Source organism: Physcomitrium patens, chromosome 9 (genome assembly GCF_059467195.1).
Source record: "Physcomitrium patens ecotype Gransden chromosome 9, ASM5946719v1, whole genome shotgun sequence".
In the NCBI taxonomy this organism is placed as follows: Eukaryota; Viridiplantae; Streptophyta; class Bryopsida; order Funariales; family Funariaceae; genus Physcomitrium; species Physcomitrium patens.
In genome coordinates this window covers 3122610-3140535 of record NC_143418.1, presented here as the reverse complement: position 1 = coordinate 3140535, position 17926 = coordinate 3122610, and the positions used below count along the sequence as shown (strand labels likewise).

Genomic DNA, 17926 nt, shown 5'->3' with positions numbered 1-17926 from the left:
AAGTTTGATATTTCTAAAAATATTAAGATTGTCAAGATAAGAGTTTTTAAACACTTAATTTATTTTTTGGGGTTGTAAGTAGAATTTTTGGATTTAAATAAATTCTTTCAATAATTAGATGTCTAATGCATTCTCAAACTGTAACTTACATAACACAATGAGAGATTCGCCAAATCAATGAAGTACATGCAATTGACTGCTAGACAAAAAGATTTGAGATGCACTTTTACAAAACATCTTAATTGCTTTGTTTCTTCTTTAAACAACCCTCGCCCAACTTCTCTTTTTTAAACTCCTTTAAATTTAATATTACTTTTTTGAAGTTTTGTTTGCATTATTTTGTGGTGAGAGTAATTTGCAACCCATATATTTTTGTTTAATAAACTATTTGTAACAATAAATTATTTGGAACATTGAATTGAATGCATGGTGAAAAGGCATAACCATCAATGTGCAAGATGTCGCCGCTTTCTACGTCTCTCACGTAATAGTTTACACTCATGCATGTTTCTGTTCCCACTCCACGCACAATTCTGAAGGTAAATGTGTTGCTATTCTTTAACATACTGGCTGGGGCAGATCTCTACTACTAACCTCTGAATCCAGTAAAGTAATAAGACAGTTCATCATAAAATGTGATGTATCTTGAGACTCCAATTGCTAGTAAACCACTCAATGAAGAAGAATTTCAGATGATTAAAGCGCTTTATCGACGTTGCGAAATACTACAAAATCATGCGAACCGAACTTTAAAAAAAATAATGCTAAATTTAAAGGAGTTTGAAAAGGGGAAGTGGGTTGGGGGGTTGTTCGAAAGAAGAAGTAAAGCAACTAAGATGTTAGGTAAATTTGCAGCACAAACCTTTGTGTTGAGCATGAAAGCATTGACATTCGCATGCACCTCGTTTATTACATTCCAGCACGAATTTGATTACCTTCTTGTGAATGGCAGAGTCTCCATGATACATGACGAGCCGGTCCAAATTCATACTGGATTCAGTCAACTTCCCGATCATAACCCTCGTGTTGGGTGTGGGGCCAATTGTGAACATTAACTACGTCTTCCGCTGCAAAGTAGGGGTTGACCCACATCTGATCTCATCCTGTAAACCCTGGGAGAGACGCGTCTTCGCCTCATCCTCCAAAAAGTGATGCGACCATCCGCAGAAGACACAAGCATGATGCTAACACTTGTCCCCGTCACATACCGCCGTGGCCGCAACACTAACAGTCTCTCCACCCCCGTGTCCATTCCTTCCCAATTCACTCTTCATTTGTTTGCTTCAAATGCCTGTTTCCTGAACCCCTGAAACCCTCTCTAAAGATCTCCATCTTCACAGGCACGCGCTACGCGTGTCACTAGATATAAACTGTTCGCTTGCATTGAGGCTACAGCTTGCCAACAACACTCACAATGCTCGCCGAGACAACAACCACGGCCAACTCAATACCTCGGCGAGCAAACCAGGGCCGGAATCTGAAGGCGATGGGTGTCAGGTTCTAGGTTTAGGAGAAATCGAACTGTGTGTGAGTAGGAGGAAGTTAGCAAGAGGCGGGTTGAAACAGCCAACGGCAAGTGAAGGTCGGCGTGGATGGACAGATCTACAAGTACTCTCAGATGAATTCAATGGGCACTTTATGAAAAGAGCAACTCAGTCAGCGTGGCATTATTCTCCTCGAATCTTTAGTTCCTTCACAATTGTTACTAAGTTTGGTTTCACGAAACAACAATCCTGGCATCAAGCAAGTAGAATATTCAAACCTGTCTATGGCACGCACAACCCACGTTGTGAATAGATTGCTGCGAGAACATGATGTTTCTTTGGCACAACGTTTGAAGAGGTCAGTACGGAGAGCTTTGAGTGGACGGAATTGCTGCATATGGTTGGGTGTTTATGGGTTTGTGCTGATGCCACAGGTGCATTTCTCTTCACTTGGTGTTGTGTCTGTAAATTTTTAGTGGTATCTGAAGAAACCAATCGATCTGAAGAATACTGTGATAATACGGTTGGTATGGATGAAATTAAATGCAGTCTAACATTTTATTTTGAGGCTTAAATATCAAGTTTCCAGTTGAAGTGTATGTGGCTGTGTTGTTTGTGTGACGGTTGCGGGTTTAGGAGTTTTGCAGTACACCGGGTTGTCGCACATGAGAGTGCGTAGAAGGAGTCTGTCCTTTTCCTTGAACAGCAGTATGTATTGAGGTAACAGCTACGCTTTTGTGGTTGCTTCTGTGAATCCTTCTTGTTCAGACATTGTCAGACGATGTTGTAGGATTCACTCTGGTTCTTCGATTATTGTAGGAATTTGTGTTTGATAACCTGGCGATTTTTTTCTAGGGCAGAGTCATGGATAGCAGAGACGAGGAAGTGAGCAAGCCCTTAGTTGCTTACTAGCCCCGCCTGCTTAATATGTTGCCTGCGAAAGCGTCTCAGTATTGTAAGATGTGAATATCTGATTTTACAGGCAGCAACAGCGATGGAGTCCGCCGGTTCTCCTATTCGTAGTCGTCATGTCACCGGCGTCCGCCCTCCCGCCGAATATCCTCCTGGTACGTTCGTGTTTATCGTTTACTCTCTGTCTCTGCTCAAAGACCACTTCTTGAATTTGAGTCATGGTGTCGGGTTGTAGGTGTACGTTTCATAGCTTATTACCAGCTTCCAGTTGCGATTGGTTTGTCTTCACAATCATTAATTGACGTGCAGGCACTGGATTTGCAACCGGGCACATATCACTTGGTGAGGTTGATGTGGTGCAAGTTGCAACGTTTGAGGAAGTATGGAATGCCCTCGAGGGTGGGGTAGCGAACAAGGGTGCCACCTTCTACAAACCAGTTGATGTCCCAGTAGGGTATAGTATTTTATCCCATTATGCGCAGAACAATTCAAGAGCTAGAGCGGGTTGGGTTCTTGCTATAAAAGAAACTGGCAGCCGGCCTGCACCGCCATCGCCATCACCACCATCTTCCTCATCGTCGTCTCCTTCGCCACCATCGTCGCCACATGCCTCCTCTGGCAGCCTAAATCCGTTTACGAGTCTGATGCTAACCTTGAAGAAAGGCGCAACTGACGTCGTCTCCTATTCATTGGTCGGGTTACCTCCAACCTCAACTGATACTTCACTGAAGACTTCAACTGATGTTTCACTGGAAGTATCAGAGGAAGATATCAATTCATATGCGCAGCTCGCTGTAATTCCGAATGTAGCTTTCACTGAAGAAGCTGAAGAAAACCTCGATCCCTTCGCGGATTATGTTTTTGTCTCGAATGCAACCGAAACCGAGACTGTGCAGCCAGGCACAAGTCCACAGAAAGACTCTTCAAAATCTATCGTGGATTTTGTGTCATCTCATTTATTTGCTGGCCCAGCTTTGAAAAGTCCTGTGGATTATAAGCTGATCTGGGAGAGCTCTAAATGGACTGGGAAGAAAAATGGCAATGGTTGGGTCTGGTTACCGATTGCTCCTGAAGGATACTCAGTTCTTGGATATATAGTAACAAACACCGAGAATAAACCTACGTTTTCAGAAGTGACTTGTGTACGCACTGATCTCACGGATATTCTGGAAATTGATAGCAAATTCTTCACCACAAGCGGCACAAGCAGACAAGAGATTGGTTTCCCTTTCAGCGTGTGGACCACGAGACCTGCTGTTAGAGGAGTGAGCGCAGCAGGTGTCAATGTCGGCAGCTTCTTCTGTGACCGATCTGATCAAGCAGAGACTTCTCTTCCGATTGCATGCCTCAAAAATGTATTATTCAATCTGGGTTACTTGCCCACGATGGCACAAGTAAACTCTATACAACAGTTTTTTGGACCCAGTGTGATCTTTCATCCGACCGAGCAGTTTCTGCCTAGTTCCGTTGCCTGGTTCTTTGACTCGGGAGCAATGTTGTACACGAAAGACTCTACTATTCCTCCTGTTCGTGTTAACAGTGATGGTTCAAATCTGCCTCAGGGAGGGACTAATGATGGTGCTTTCTGGATAGATCTTCCTAAAGATGGAAGTAGAGATACAGTGAAGAAAGGGAACTTGGAGACTGCGAAGGTGCATATTCATCTCAAACCAGTTTACGGAGCTACTTATACTGATCTTCAAAGCTGGTTGTTTTGTCCTTTCAACGGACCAAGTACTGCTAAGGTGGGAAAGGTGAACATTCCTCTGGGACGTCTCGGAGAGCATGTGGGTGACTGGGAGCATTATACGTTGAGGGTTAGCAACTTCACTGGAGAAATGGAAGCAATTTATTTTTCTCAGCACAGCAAGGGTCAGTGGGTGAATATCTGGGACCTCGAATTTGACGCTGTCAACAAGCCCCTCGTGTATGTTGCCAAAAACGGCCACCCTTGTTATCCTCACCAAGGGGATCACCTTCAAGGAGATGAGAGTCGTGGAGTTGGACTGCGGAATGACACAGCTCTTAGCACTATAGTGCTCAACTCCTCAGTGAAATTTCAGGTATGTAATGTTGACTGGAGCTTTCTTATGCTGTACCGTCAAATAAGTGTCGTCCAGCACTTCGGCAGCCCTCTCCACCTGCTGTATTGTCTTGAAGTGCTGACTTGTGCACCCTACACCTATAAGCTTTGGACGATATAGATTGTTTTGTGGTTCATTTCTGTTCTATCGATTTTTCCAGACTTTCTGTTTGTGATTTCAAAAGTAAGTGTGGTCCCTGTTTTGTTCACGTTACGAGACTGGATGTTTGATTCATGTGCAGGTGTTCTCCGCCGACTACATGCATCAAAGGGGTGATAAAGATGCACCTGAAGAACCAGCCTGGCTACAGTACATGCGAGAGTGGGGTCCCAAAATTGAGTATGACAAAAAAAAGTATCTCGATAAATTTTTGAAGTTCCTGCCTTCAAAACTCCGTAACTCTCTGGAAGAAATTTTAGACAAGCTTCCCAGCGAGGTCATGGGTGAAGAAGGTCCTACAGGACCAAAAGAGAAGAACATGTGGTTTGGCGACGAGAGAATTTAGTGATACACATGTTGTGAAGACAGGACTGGTTCGCAGCGGGGTTCACCTAAAGATCCTCGGTAGATGATTTTAGAATCTGACAATTTAAGCACAATTTTTTTCAACTCGCTGTTGCTTTACACTCTATTCTGAATGTATAGTCTGATCTAGAGAATTGCGTTCGGATCGCCAGCAATTCTTTACACTGTCAAAGTTTACATTACTATACTGTGCTATTTACAGCAATGACAAGCAGGGATTAATGCTCATTGCAAATTACCAGTTTGAACTTGTGCCAGCAGCTTGTGCTGCCATCCTGGCATTATTCAAGGTGATACCTTCTATGTCCAGGCCTTTTACTGAAACAATTCTAGCTGCATTCTGTACAGAGCGATCCCTCAGGGTGGGGAATCGCCCGCATGTAAATCAATCAAGCCAGAGCTCTCTTTTTTGAGTAAGTTTCTGCATTTTGTATATTGGGTATGCCTCCTCCTCCTTCACTTGCCCTCATTTTCTTATCGTCTCGAATGTTCTTAATCTTCCAAATTTTGTCTGCCATAGATTCCTTGTGCGCCATCTCCCTGTACTTCCTTTTCCCTTAGATCATTCGGTCTCTAATCCTTGCCTCTCTTGCGTCCTACATCACCATGCAATGTGGTGTTGATTGTGTAATCCTGGGTTAGAAGGACTGCTTTTTTCAGAAAATTGTTGTCATAGATGTATTGTTATATTTTTGTAATAAGATTTGAATTAAAGAGTATTTTAAGTATTCTTTTGGTATTTCCTACAGTAATTTTTAACATTATATTTTCCTTATAAAATTCAAATTTGATTACATGTAAATTTATGTAATAGATGTGAGAATGATTCTATAGTCTTTTAATATAGAAACATTAATTATGCATAACTTAAATCAATAATTTTATAGTTGTACAAAGAATGAATGAAAATTATTCTTTTTGTGATGTATAATTATTATAAAAATATTTCTTTCTCCATTTATAATTTATAAATTTTGATTTTCTAAACACTTGAATATAACCATTTTAAAATATACATCATTTTAAAAAAGATTCCATTCTTTTATCTATATGTTATTTTTTAATGTTTTTTTGTACATTAATGTTCTTAATAACTAATAAGACTAACAAAACCAAAATTAGATTTGTATTTTTAAAAAATAGAATAGACTATTTTTTTTCTTCAAATTATTTAAATCAATTTAGAGGTTGTAAATTAGCTTTTTTATATTAATATTGTCTTTACACTTCTAATTCTTATTTCAAAAGAATTAATTTCTGATTGATAATTATATATATATATATATATATATATATTAATGTAGTCCATAGTAATCTTTCTTCCAATTGGTACCATTTTGACTAACTAGGTCTAATCTCTATTGCTTAGTTTTTAAATATGTATGCACTCTTTATCACCAATAGGTTGTTGTTGATGTAGAATCTAAAAGCTCTTTGCAACATCTATAAAGATAGAAATTAATGTTTGGCATAAGGAGTATATTATCTAATTGCCTTAGATTGTCTCTTATTTTATTTTCTACTTCAAGGGCATTTCATTTCTACAAAATCTGTAGATTTTGTATGGTAGTACCTTACTTTTTGCCTTACTTCTTATTTGTTGTGTTGCTCTATTTTTATTAGATTTTACATAATCCAAGTTTTAAGAATTTATTTGTTGAACAATTTAATTTATGTTAATATCAAAATGGTGTCTTTGATTGTCATTTCATGTACCAACTTTGTTGCTATAATTTGTGCTCTTCTTTTTCTTTTCTTTTCTTTTTTCTTTTTTAGCTAAAAATTAATTGATTGATAATATGAATTGAATAACCTTTCTATTTATTTTAATTAAGGTATCAAAGACAAATGCATCCAAGGTTTTTGATACAATTTTTATTCAAGAATCTGCTTGGATTTAGGTTTTATTAAATATAGTAATATCATGCATATCAAATTGTCTCTTGAAAATTTACTAGTGTGAATCTTTGAGATTTTTTACTTTTTTTCTTCTTCTTCTTCTTCTTTTCTTGTTTCTCTTGATTTTTATTTTTATTTTTATTTTTTTTTCGTAGATATAGTGTTCTCATGCTATTTGTTTCTACTCAAGCTTGTTATAGGTATAAAACAAGAATTAGTACAAGTATCAATTTTGGACTCTATGCTTGGTCATCAATGTTTATTTGGCCTCTAATATGTACAACTCCTTTTACTTCAATTTTTTCCAGAATCTCTTCTTTTTTATTTTAATTACCATCTCATTTTGTTTATAGGAATTACATGCAATATTTCTTGTATTTCTAATTAAATAAGATGCTAGTGATTAATGTGTTCCAGCACTTGTTGCTTCTTATGCAAATGGTATCTTTTTGTCTACATTGTCGTGGTTTTAGAATTATTATGTTATAATCAAGATTGATTTTTTTCCCCTTTTAACTAGTATAAAAATCTTGTTTTTTTTATTAATAATAATACCTTTAGGAATTTATTTAGACTATCTTAATATGTAATGTCTATAAAAAACCTAAATATTAAATATGTAATGTTAATTCCTAATTTTATATAACTTTTGCATCAAAATTTAGTATTCTTATTTTTAGAATTATAAATTCCAATTGTAGTTTAACAATAAAAGTATATATATATATATATATATATATATGATAAAGTGATCCAAATTTTCACTAAATCGACCCACATGCCCCATTCATAGCCGTTCTTCTATTCCCAACCATTTTCCTATTTCCAACCATTACCTTGTTTTCAATCATGGGCCCCATTTCCAATGTTCTCAACCCCCTCTTCCCATCTTTAACAATGGTTGGAAACGGGGAACATCTAAGAGTAGGGATGGGACTCTAAGGGTGCAATCATGCTTAAGATAGAGTGAATTACTTTAGTAAAAATCTATGTTGCTTCATCATTCTCATATATATATATATATATATATATATATAAATGTAAAAATGTCTTATGTTTAATCTTAAAGTTGCTTTAATGTTTTTAGAAAGTTGAGTAAGCCATTGAAGAAATTAACATGCTTATAATTTTCTACCATCTAAACATAGAATAATAATATGAATAATCAAATATTCTATTTTTGCTTATACTATGGATTTGAACAAAAAAGAAAATATGCTTTGCTCATTGAATAATTACAAGAAAAAACTTATCACAAATAAAAGAGGTTGGATTTAGCTATTCTTGTTTTTGGTGTAGCTAAAAGCCCTCTACAAATTTTTGCAAATCTTTATTATTTGATAAATCTTTATTCAAGCCAATTTTTAGAATTAAGACTTGGATTTTTTTCTTCCTAATATTCTAAAAGAAAATAGCATAAGTCATGTTGGAATCTATATGTTTGTTATATTTTATTTTAATATTTATTTTATGGTTTCAATAAAAAGAACATGAAAAAATAAATAATTAAATTATAAATTATAATGTAATGATACAATTACTTGTACCATGACTTCAATAATGTCTATTTAATAGACTTTCCATGTAGCATTTTTGCCATCAATTACAATTACAAAACCTAAAAATCCTAATATAGGCCAATATTAAACAAATTAAATTATTATTTTAATAATTTTATTAAAATATAAAATATTAATATTACATAGATATTGTACATTATTAAAAATATAAATTGATTGAAGAATTAAACCAAAATGATAGTGTTTAAAAATTAATAATTGTTTATCTACAAATTCAAAAAAAGTTTTTTGAAGAACTTGTAAGCAAAAACTATTAGTAATTCATTTTTAGTCACCATATTGATAACAAGCTTTTCTACTAAATTGGGAGGATTGAATTACCAAGAAGATGGAAGTAATATTTTAAATGCATAAAATCTAATAATATTCAAAAAATTGGTAAACTTAAGAATTCAATTATTTGGCCCAAAGCAGTGTGAAATAATAACAGAGATAATAATTTATAATTACTGGCCCAAAGAGGCATGTCAACCAAATAATACATTAAGAAGGGAAGTACTTTCCTTCAATCAAATTCCTTGCAAAACTAGTTTATGGCAAGGCAAAGACACACCTTACACAAGCAATATTACAAATTATGGTTCTAATTTTAATAAAAATTAAAGAAAAAACAGTTTTTCATGGAAAATCTAATTAGTTTGAATTAAAGGAAGAAGAAAAATAAAATAAAATAAAATAAAATCAATGAAATAAAACAAAAAAAAAAAAAAAAAAAAAAAAAAAAACTCTCTTCTGATCAAATGGTTAGTATAACATGTATTTCTTGTTATATTAATATATTTATTAAGGTCCCAAAGACTAGGTATAATTTAATTCATAGAAGAAATATTCTAACTGAGACAATTGATCTCTAGCGTGCAAGTAATTGGGATAAACATTGTGCCACAAAATGAGGTGATATTATATCCATATTGGTCAACTTAAATAAAATTAATATTGGAAAAAATCAAAAAAATAAAGTACTTGAAGGAAGAAAAATATAAATATAAATATAAATATATATATATATATATTTATTTATTTATTTGTTGACTATTATGCTTTGTAGCAATAAGTAAATCAAAAGAGGTTGTTGAATGATGGAGGTATTGCACCATTTACTTTTCACAGTAAAGTGTGATTTCACGCATGTCAAAACAAATTACAAATTATGTTAGCATTTCAAATGCAGTCCACAGCTTGAGGATGTATTACTGGCGATGCACCGCTTGTTCATTCCCATCGCATCGTTCGACCTTGCACTGTTTGATAAATATAGGAAGAGCAGACAAAAGGTCATGGATGGATGGTCTCCTGGCCATGCATTGAGGCAGGATGATCTGTGCACTCCAAATGTGATGAACTAACGACAACTCCTTCGTTTCATTGTCATAGGTCACGTCAATTTCTCGACATCCTCACGGCTTAGCAGGGTTTTTGCCTGGTCAAACGCAGAATCCGTCAGGGATGTTCATTTCTAATAAAACCCACTCCACCAAAATACAAGGGTGCAAATTCAGTAAAGAAAATGACCTGAGAGAACTGTCAAGGTGCGGGTTGTACTCGACCAAGCCGATTGGTCTACACGTGCTTGCCTTCAGATTTAACATTCTTGTCGTTTGAGAAGACCGAGTTCTGAAAAGGTGGTGACGGTCATCGTTACTTTCGGGGACACGGGATAGCATGTGGTCTACGTGAGTACTAAACCCCCAGAATGAGCATCGTCACTGGTGAGATGAGAGCAGCGCATTCTTCTTACCTCTAGAAGGGCCACCGAGTCAGAAGCTTGAACCAAGATGTCTTCAGTCTCTCAACTGTGACATATTGGGATGAGGGGAGAAGCAGGTATTTCATATGCAGACAACAATTCCAATTCAAACAGAGCACATTCATGATCAGAAAACATGATTTTGGAATGATATCAGTACTTGAGTCGCTGCTCTACCATCTCGTCAACATCCACCCGTAATGTGCGCTACTTGCAATGAAGCATACAACATCGCCATCGGAAAACATTTTTACATCTACATCTGGCATAAACGCAATGTTTTGGGCCCACATCCCGAAGTTCAATGCTGCAGGTAACAAAAGAATCAACACAATAAGGCAGCAGACGGGAATCACAGCTACCGAGACAATCCAAAATTTCCCAGCTGTCGTACCCTTCGACTCCTCTCCAAGTTCATACGCACCAGGGTTATCAAAAAATTACACCCAAACAATTGATAAAAGGTAACCGACGAGAACAGCAGCTCCTAACCTAGATGTTCATACGACCTAGTCCATTAAACAGATCCTGTTCTTTACTAACATTTTTACTCCTCATACCTCATCCCGCTTGCTTAATTCAGAACCACCTTGCCCATACAACCCCGGAATTTGCAAAGATTTCATGTCCAAACATATTTCCGCATCACATGACTGAGTACCCATTTGAAAAACTGTCGCCATCAATTCACCGAACATTCAATAACTAACTTGTAGTAGCTCTATCCAGGACATAAGTCCCACAACACAGCACCAACACATGACCCAACGCTCAGGTGACTCAACCAACCAAATTCACGCACAAACCTACTCTAACAAACCCTCCACCACAATCACGCAAAACTGCCAACCACCATACACTACACGTCACACATATATCTCTCACTCCCCACTCGGCTCACACAGCCCCTTTCACAACCGTCCCCACAATACATCACCTCCATTTCTCGCACCACAACCATTCTACTTCTCCGCACCCCTTTACCTTCACTCCCAATCACATTCACCACTCCACAATTTCCACATCCATCAACAAAAATATATATCGCCAACCAAGCTTCCTAACACAAAAATTTCACAACTGCTTCCTGCAGATACACTAGCGTACATTGGTCTAACTCGTGGTCCTCCTCCACACCACCCTGTTAAACCCTATTTCGAATCCCACCCATTCCACCTCTACCTGTATCCCCACACTCTGCTCGTGGGTTCACTCTCCCTTCCAGCCGCTACATTACGCCGACCGGACGGCTACCCCCTACCCAATCCACCCTTCCCCATCTTTCTCGTGCTTCCCAATGCACCCCACAGTACGCGCCCTGCGTGCCGTGTTCGCTTCGAGCACTCCCCGAGGCCTTCCAACCAACTCCTCCCCAACCCACCCCCACTTCTCTGCATCTACACCCTCACACCTGCGCGGTTCCCGCAGTGAATCCCGGATCCTCGCATCGGTATCTCCCGTCAGGCCCTATTCCAAACCCTTTCGGGTCCGCGAACACGTTCTCCAGCAGCTGGCTCCGCCCCGGCAGTGGGCTCGCGTCCGCGAATTCCACTGCATCCTCCACCACCTCGTCGATCTTCTTCTCGATCGACTTCAATTCCGCCTCCGTCGCTATCTCGTTGTCCAACAGGTACTTCTTCAGCGCCACAATCGGGTCCCTCGCAGCGTAATGCGCTTTCTCAGCTGCACACAACAACCAAGCACCCAACCTTCCTGTCAATTCACTCGCTCCCCGCAGCCCCCACAAAACACTGTTCTACCATTCCCACTCCTCCCCGCCTCTACATCGCCACCCCTACCCTCGCCTCCCCTTCCCTGCCCTGCCCGCACGTTACCTGGCGCTCGCAGTTCGTCCGGGTCCGCCAGCGAGTGGCCCCTGAATCGGTACGTCTCGCATTCGATCAGCGTTGGTCCGTCCCCTCTCCGAGCCCTCTCCACCGCCTCCTTCGCTACCTCCCGCACCTTCAGCACGTCCATCCCGTCCACGTGCGCGCTCGCCATCCCGAACGCCGGGCCCTTCTTCCAGATCTCCGGATCCGAAGTCGACCTGTAATGCGACATCCCGATCGCCCACAAGTTGTTCTCCACCACGAATATCACTGGCAGCTTCCACAGCTGCGCCATGTTCAAACACTCGAAAAACTGCCCATTGTTCGCTGTCCCGTCCCCGAAGAACGCGATCGATACCGGCATGTCGCCCTCCTCCTTCAACACCTCCCGCTTGTACTTGCTCGTGAAAGCAGCCCCCACCGCCACCGGAATCCCCTCCCCGATGAATGCGAACCCCCCCAACAACCCATGCTCCGCCGAAAACATGTGCATCGACCCCCCTTGACCCCGGCAGCACCCCGTGCTCTTCCCGAACAGCTCCGCCATCACCTGCCGGGCCGGCACGCCCTTGCTCAACGCGTGCACGTGGTCTCTGTACGTGCTCGTCACGAAGTCCGTCTGCTTCAACAACTTGATGAATCCCGTCGACACCGCCTCCTGCCCGTTGTACAGATGCACGAACCCGAACATCTTCCCCCTGTAGTACATCTGCGCGCACATGTCCTCGAAGCTCCGCCCCAACACCATGTCCTCGTACAGCTCCAGCCCTTCATCTTTCGTCACCAACTGCCAATCCCGCAATCATCAATCGCGTCAATCCCCCACCCAACCACACACCAACCGTCAAAAATCCCCAATGCAGCTCCCACCCCAATCCAACCAACCAACCAACCCAATCCACGCCCGCAGTCACCTCCACGTCCACTCACCAAATCTGCCTTGTCCGACTTCGACCCGCTATTTGGCTTCTCCGTCACCGCCTTCGACGCGGACACAGCAGCCCGCACATTGCCGCCGCCTGCAACTCGAGGCGCCTTCTCCCCAGCGACACAGCCAGCACCCAAAAGAAGCTTGGAGCTCTGACACCGGAAGAAAGCCTTCTCACAACCCGCGCCACCAAAGTGGGAGCAAGGAAGGGTCCGTCGAGAGTCAAGCTGCGGCACCGCGACACGAAGAGAGGAGAGGGCAGCCATGGTGGCGAGGAGCAAGCGACACAGCAGCAGGAGGAAACAACATTCAAGAGGACAGGCGGGGGGCGGGCTAATATGAGGCGACCAAGACGAAGCAGAAGAAAAGGAAGGAAGGGAAGGGGGCGGAGCAACCGAGACGGAAGGGGTGGGTGGGTGGGTGGAGGCTTTTGCATTCGCGAGCCCAGCTTTGCTTTGCGGAGCCTCCGAGGCAGCCCGGCACCAGCCTCCTCCTCCTCCTCGTCCCCCTCCTCGTCGCTAACGGCATGACCGGATGACTCACCACCCTCGCCCACACCTCTCCCCCGCTGTCTCCCAAATGAACGAACAAACCAACTAACGAATGATCGAATTAATGAATAGGCGAATGGATGTGTCCAGGCTGACGAGGGTGCACACTCTGGCTACCATCTATCTCTGATTTCATTAATTCATTTATGCATTTCCGGTGGACCAGTCTCCGGCTGTGTGGGGCTTTGTTTCTACTTTTTGTTGTGTCGTGGAGCAGTTGGGCTTGGCAGCAGAGAAGGTGCGGAGCTCACACCTTGGCAGTTTTTTTTCTTCATTTAGGAATGGATTTTGGGTAATGTTGTAAAAAAAAATTAGTTGTATATTTTGTCCACAACTACTTGCTTCCAATAGGTGGAACTTTGGATTGAGGGGAGTAGTGGCATAGATAGTATGGAGAGGATTAAGGCAAAGTCTAAGGAGAAAAATAGAAGGGTACAAATGGAATTCAAGCATGATTAGTCATCTAAGTAGCATGTGGTTGGAAGCACCCTTATTACGAGCTTGAAACCATTAGAACTTTGTGTCATTAGCACCAATCCTTTGAGCTAACGACTCTTAACTGGAATGTCACTTTATTTTTTTAATCTAGGTTTTTCCTAGCTCATTCCCCAGCCACTAGTGCAGAAGCCGACGTGGATGCCGACCCTGTGGCCACCATCGAGTTTTCAACACATCCAGTGATGGAGTCATTGTGTCGTACGTCGTCTACATCCATAATCGTGGGACCAGTCGCTGGCGATGGTGGGTCTTTTGCTTCCAACTGGCTTTGTTTTAGAACAGTGATCGGGGTTGTGTTATTGCCCTCGTTTGTCGCTGTTGTTTGAAAAGGTCCTTTGGCACTTCTCAATTTATCCTGAACTCTCACTATCTCTCTCTTTTGCTTTTCACACCACGAACAAAAGGGTTTAATGTTAATTTGTCAGGCCAGTTACCTTTGCAAATTGTATGTTTGCAGCCGTGGAGAGTTTACAGCGATCCGTGATTTTGTTTTCCTTATAATACTGTTATGTGCGTGCAATTACGTTACAGTTATCGGATGTTTTAGAACCAAGTATAGAGCATACAAAATAACAGTACTGGTATGTTTTCGAAGTAGTAAATTTATTCATGGATTGTATATGAGTGCTGAATTACCCAAAGTATATTGAAATGTGGTCATTGTGTTGTTATTTAAGACTTTTAAATTGAGTGATTGATTTTTCTGTCACATCGGATATATGATGATTATTTTTGTTCCAAGGTTTTTAGAAACGGTGAATTTTGGGATATTATAAGTGGTAAAAAATATTTTTTGGTTGATATGGAAAAATTTGATTTTGAGAATGAGTCTTGGTTAGTCACAGAATCGTTGAAGCTGTAGGGTTTTCGTCAACTTGTATCAATTGTCAGAATCGCTTGTGTCGGTCCTTGAGATGTTTCCATTGGTGCCTTTCAAGAAGCTCGAAGACCTGCATGTAACAATTTTTACATGTGGATTGTATTGTGATTTATTCCAACGGTATTGAGACAATACCAATCAATATATGTCAACCAATTTGTTGCAGTCAACTGATGTTAAATTGTACAACTGAGCATTCAAATGTATGTGTATCCGTAGAATGGTGACAAGAAGCAGTGATATTGTCTGTAATAACTGGAACAGTGGCTTTGGTCTCAATTTTGGCATGTTCATGCAGCTATTTGCTGATACAAACACTCAAGTATGTTTAATTGATTTGTTGTAATAACAAACAACTTGAAGGAAGTAATAGGCAGCTTTTCAAAAAAAAAAATGGCATAATGAAGGATTTTATAAGTTTGGTTTTTTTATATTTTATATGTAATTAATCATACAAAATGTTGTAATCAAAATTTAAAGAAGGGTTATAATGTCTACTTGGACGTGAACTTCTTAATACATTATGAACATTTCAAATTTTGATATTGAATAAATTTGAATAAATTTAAAATAAAATCATTAAATTTTAGTTCTATATATCTTCATCTATTAAATGATTAGGGTAATTTATCATAACATATTCTAAATTTGATATCTTTGTAATTTAAAATATTAAAGAGTATAAAAATACATAGCATTAATCACATAGTAGATTTCATTAAAAACTATATCACCAGATTTTTTAATTATTATTTATAAAATGCATCTTAATAAGTCTATACAAATATAACTTTATTATTTATTTTGATTAATAATGTACAATTTTTTAGTGTATTAAAAAATTTATATATTTATATCCAATAATACTTTATGTTATGTTTAAAATTTATATGTTGATGTAATTTTTTATTAAAGTATTTATCCTAATAAATAATTTTGAAGCCAAATAAATCTAAACTATAAAAGGGTCATTATAATGAATCATACATATATATATATATATATATATATTCATTTAAACATACATATACTAGTAAAAATCCATGTTGTAAGGCTATAAAATTCTAATTTGTGGTTGCTAAGTTACAATTTGACCACTTGTAAAGAAATTTTGATCAAATAATAAAATAGAATAAAATAAGAGTATACACATAACAATAGAACCATTTAGTTATTTTTATAGTATTTGGCAAATACAATTCTTATGTATCACAAAAATTTAATAACTAAGGTAGAATAAACTTTGAGATAAAATATATTTATGGTGGTATTTGCATCTTTATTATTTTTAAGTATATAGGAACTAGATCATATTTGGAGAAGCATATTGTGAAATAACAACACATAACTTTTCATGTGCAAATACAAGATTTTTAAGATCTATTCTTATATTCTTGAACAAATAACCTTAAGATTTATTCATAATCATTGCAAATATTTCCTTTATTAAAAATTGCCTTTGCGGTGACTTTTACAAAATCTCTATAAATGATAGGCGTAATATTATTATTAGAAGAAAAGCCAAATATTTCTTATAGTCTTCAAATAACATGAATGTATAACAAATACTTTTAAGAGCTTTTTAGAAAATAATTGATTCTTATCAAATTCATCTTCCAAATATATATTTTTGGTCAATTTGTATACTTAAATATAAAATCAAATCTTAAATTATTGCAAAGAAGCATCAACAATCTCATCTCTTGAGCTTTTAACAACAACAAGTAGAATCTCTTAAAAATCATCTCCAAATATTATAGTAATTTTTCCAAATAATTTATTACTGTAATTTTGGTCCTAAAAATTTCTATTGACTATCTCAATACAATGACAATGTTGCATGACAATGTTGCATTAGTACTTCATCCTACATAATAAGAACCATCTTTTTTATTACATCTGCAAATAGTAAAGTCTTTGTAATATTACAAAATAAATATTTATTTAGATATAAAATTATTTTAAATATAGACTATTTAATTTATCTACGGATTTAAGTTTGTGCTACAATTCTAAAAAAAAAACACACACACACACACACACAGACACAAAACAATACTACCATCACTTTGGAATTTCATTGTTGTTGTATTATAAAGAAATTTTTTCTCACTTCTTGTTGCTCATTCTAAAGACACAACTTTTTAAGATCATTATCTATTAAAGCAATAATATCTAAATGTATGGTGTATTATTTATTATTCAAATTTGGTACGAATTCTTCTATTATTTATTTTAATGCATCACAATTCTATGCCATATACTCTGTAAGCATTTAATTTGTGGCATTTTCATTCCAAGTCATTTTCAACTAAAGTATCAATAAAAAAATCTAAATACCTTAATTGATGTTTAAAGAATCACATTAAGAAAAAATAGTCTATAATCATTTTCTTTAATTAGTCCCTCAAATTTATGATCTTAAATCAATTAGTAATCTACATCATCATAAAATATTTCGTTAAACTTGTTTCATAGTTCTTCTAGATGAAGAAATAAAATTAAAAAATAATAACAAACTATCTTCTTAAGTACTTTTATGTTTTGATAATAATGTTACAGACACGACTAATATTTATAATTATCTTGATAAATAGAATTAGGTAGACATGAGTAAAAGTGGATAAATTATATAACATCTTATGAAGAAGCTTCTTATAAACTTTACAAATGCATATTTGTCTCTCTAAGTATTGCATATGTTGGCTACTTGTGATACAAGTTGACCATGTAGTGTACATATATAAAACTTATCTTGTAAGTTAGACCAATGTCTTGCAAGTTGGACATGTATTGGAGGACATGTAAAACATTATCATATATATCTTAATTAGATAGTATATATAGAGGTATAAGTGAAGCTTTTCCTTACCATTTTTAATTTATTTATTATTTTGGATCTAATTTTAAGAGTCTCTAATTTTTTAGCCTATAACAATAGCCATATTAGTTTCTTCTTCAATAATCATATGATTTTTTTTTTCATCTCTCTTTGATATACATCTTACT

The 17926-nt window shown here is 37.7% G+C and overlaps 3 protein-coding genes across 12 annotated transcripts; 2 read left to right on the top strand and 1 right to left on the bottom strand.

Annotated features, from left to right (window-relative positions):
* The first annotated feature begins 911 nt into the window (after window positions 1-911).
* LOC112286910 (hypothetical protein At1g04090) lies at window positions 912-5438 on the top strand. 8 transcript variants are annotated; one of them, XM_024529304.3, is made up of 5 exons: window positions 912-1842; window positions 2132-2204; window positions 2467-2551; window positions 2706-4459; window positions 4722-5438. In XM_024529304.3, the coding sequence occupies exons 3-5, from the start codon at window positions 2479-2481 to the stop codon at window positions 4983-4985; spliced, it is 2091 nt and encodes a 696-aa protein (XP_024385072.1). In that variant the 5' UTR covers window positions 912-1842; window positions 2132-2204; window positions 2467-2478; the 3' UTR covers window positions 4986-5438. The 8 variants fall into 8 exon arrangements, with proteins under 8 accessions (XP_024385072.1, XP_024385070.1, XP_024385071.1 ...); XM_024529302.3 differs by having other exon boundaries at window positions 2121-2204; XM_024529303.2 differs by having other exon boundaries at window positions 912-1918.
* Window positions 5439-11273: 5835 nt separating this feature from the next.
* Window positions 11274-13413, bottom strand: LOC112287069 (pyruvate dehydrogenase E1 component subunit alpha-3, chloroplastic). Its single transcript, XM_024529701.3, has 3 exons — window positions 12991-13413; window positions 12067-12847; window positions 11274-11914 (listed from the first exon to the last, which is right to left on the bottom strand). Exons 1-3 carry the CDS (start codon window positions 13252-13254, stop codon window positions 11637-11639), a joined length of 1323 nt encoding a protein of 440 aa, XP_024385469.1. The 5' UTR covers window positions 13255-13413; the 3' UTR covers window positions 11274-11636.
* Window positions 13414-13423: 10 nt separating this feature from the next.
* Window positions 13424-14708, top strand: LOC141045812 (uncharacterized). 3 transcript variants are annotated; one of them, XM_073536464.2, is made up of 3 exons: window positions 13424-13777; window positions 14129-14280; window positions 14495-14708. In XM_073536464.2, exons 1-3 carry the CDS (start codon window positions 13686-13688, stop codon window positions 14536-14538), a joined length of 288 nt encoding a protein of 95 aa, XP_073392565.1. In that variant the 5' UTR covers window positions 13424-13685; the 3' UTR covers window positions 14539-14708. The 3 variants fall into 3 exon arrangements, 2 of the variants coding, with proteins under 2 accessions (XP_073392565.1, XP_073392564.1); XR_012218277.2 differs by having other exon boundaries at window positions 14164-14708; XM_073536463.2 differs by having other exon boundaries at window positions 14129-14708.
* Window positions 14709-17926: the final 3218 nt, after the last annotated feature.

Coding starts and splice junctions, on each gene's coding strand:
- LOC112286910 (XM_024529299.3), top strand. CDS start 1,769: ATGGCACGCACAACCCACGTTGTGAATAGATTGCTGCGAGAACATGAT. Junction 1,919..2,466: donor GGTTTGTGCTGATGCCACAG/GTGCATTTCTCT, acceptor CTGATTTTACAG/GCAGCAACAGCGATGGAGTC. Junction 2,552..2,705: donor TCCCGCCGAATATCCTCCTG/GTACGTTCGTGT, acceptor ATTGACGTGCAG/GCACTGGATTTGCAACCGGG.
- LOC112287069 (XM_024529701.3), bottom strand. CDS start 13,254: ATGGCTGCCCTCTCCTCTCTTCGTGTCGCGGTGCCGCAGCTTGACTCT. Junction 12,848..12,990: donor AGTCGGACAAGGCAGATTTG/GTGAGTGGACGT, acceptor CGGGATTGGCAG/TTGGTGACGAAAGATGAAGG. Junction 11,915..12,066: donor GGACGAACTGCGAGCGCCAG/GTAACGTGCGGG, acceptor TGTTGTGTGCAG/CTGAGAAAGCGCATTACGCT.
- LOC141045812 (XM_073536463.2), top strand. CDS start 13,686: ATGCATTTCCGGTGGACCAGTCTCCGGCTGTGTGGGGCTTTGTTTCTA. Junction 13,778..14,128: donor TGGGCTTGGCAGCAGAGAAG/GTGCGGAGCTCA, acceptor TTTTTAATCTAG/GTTTTTCCTAGCTCATTCCC.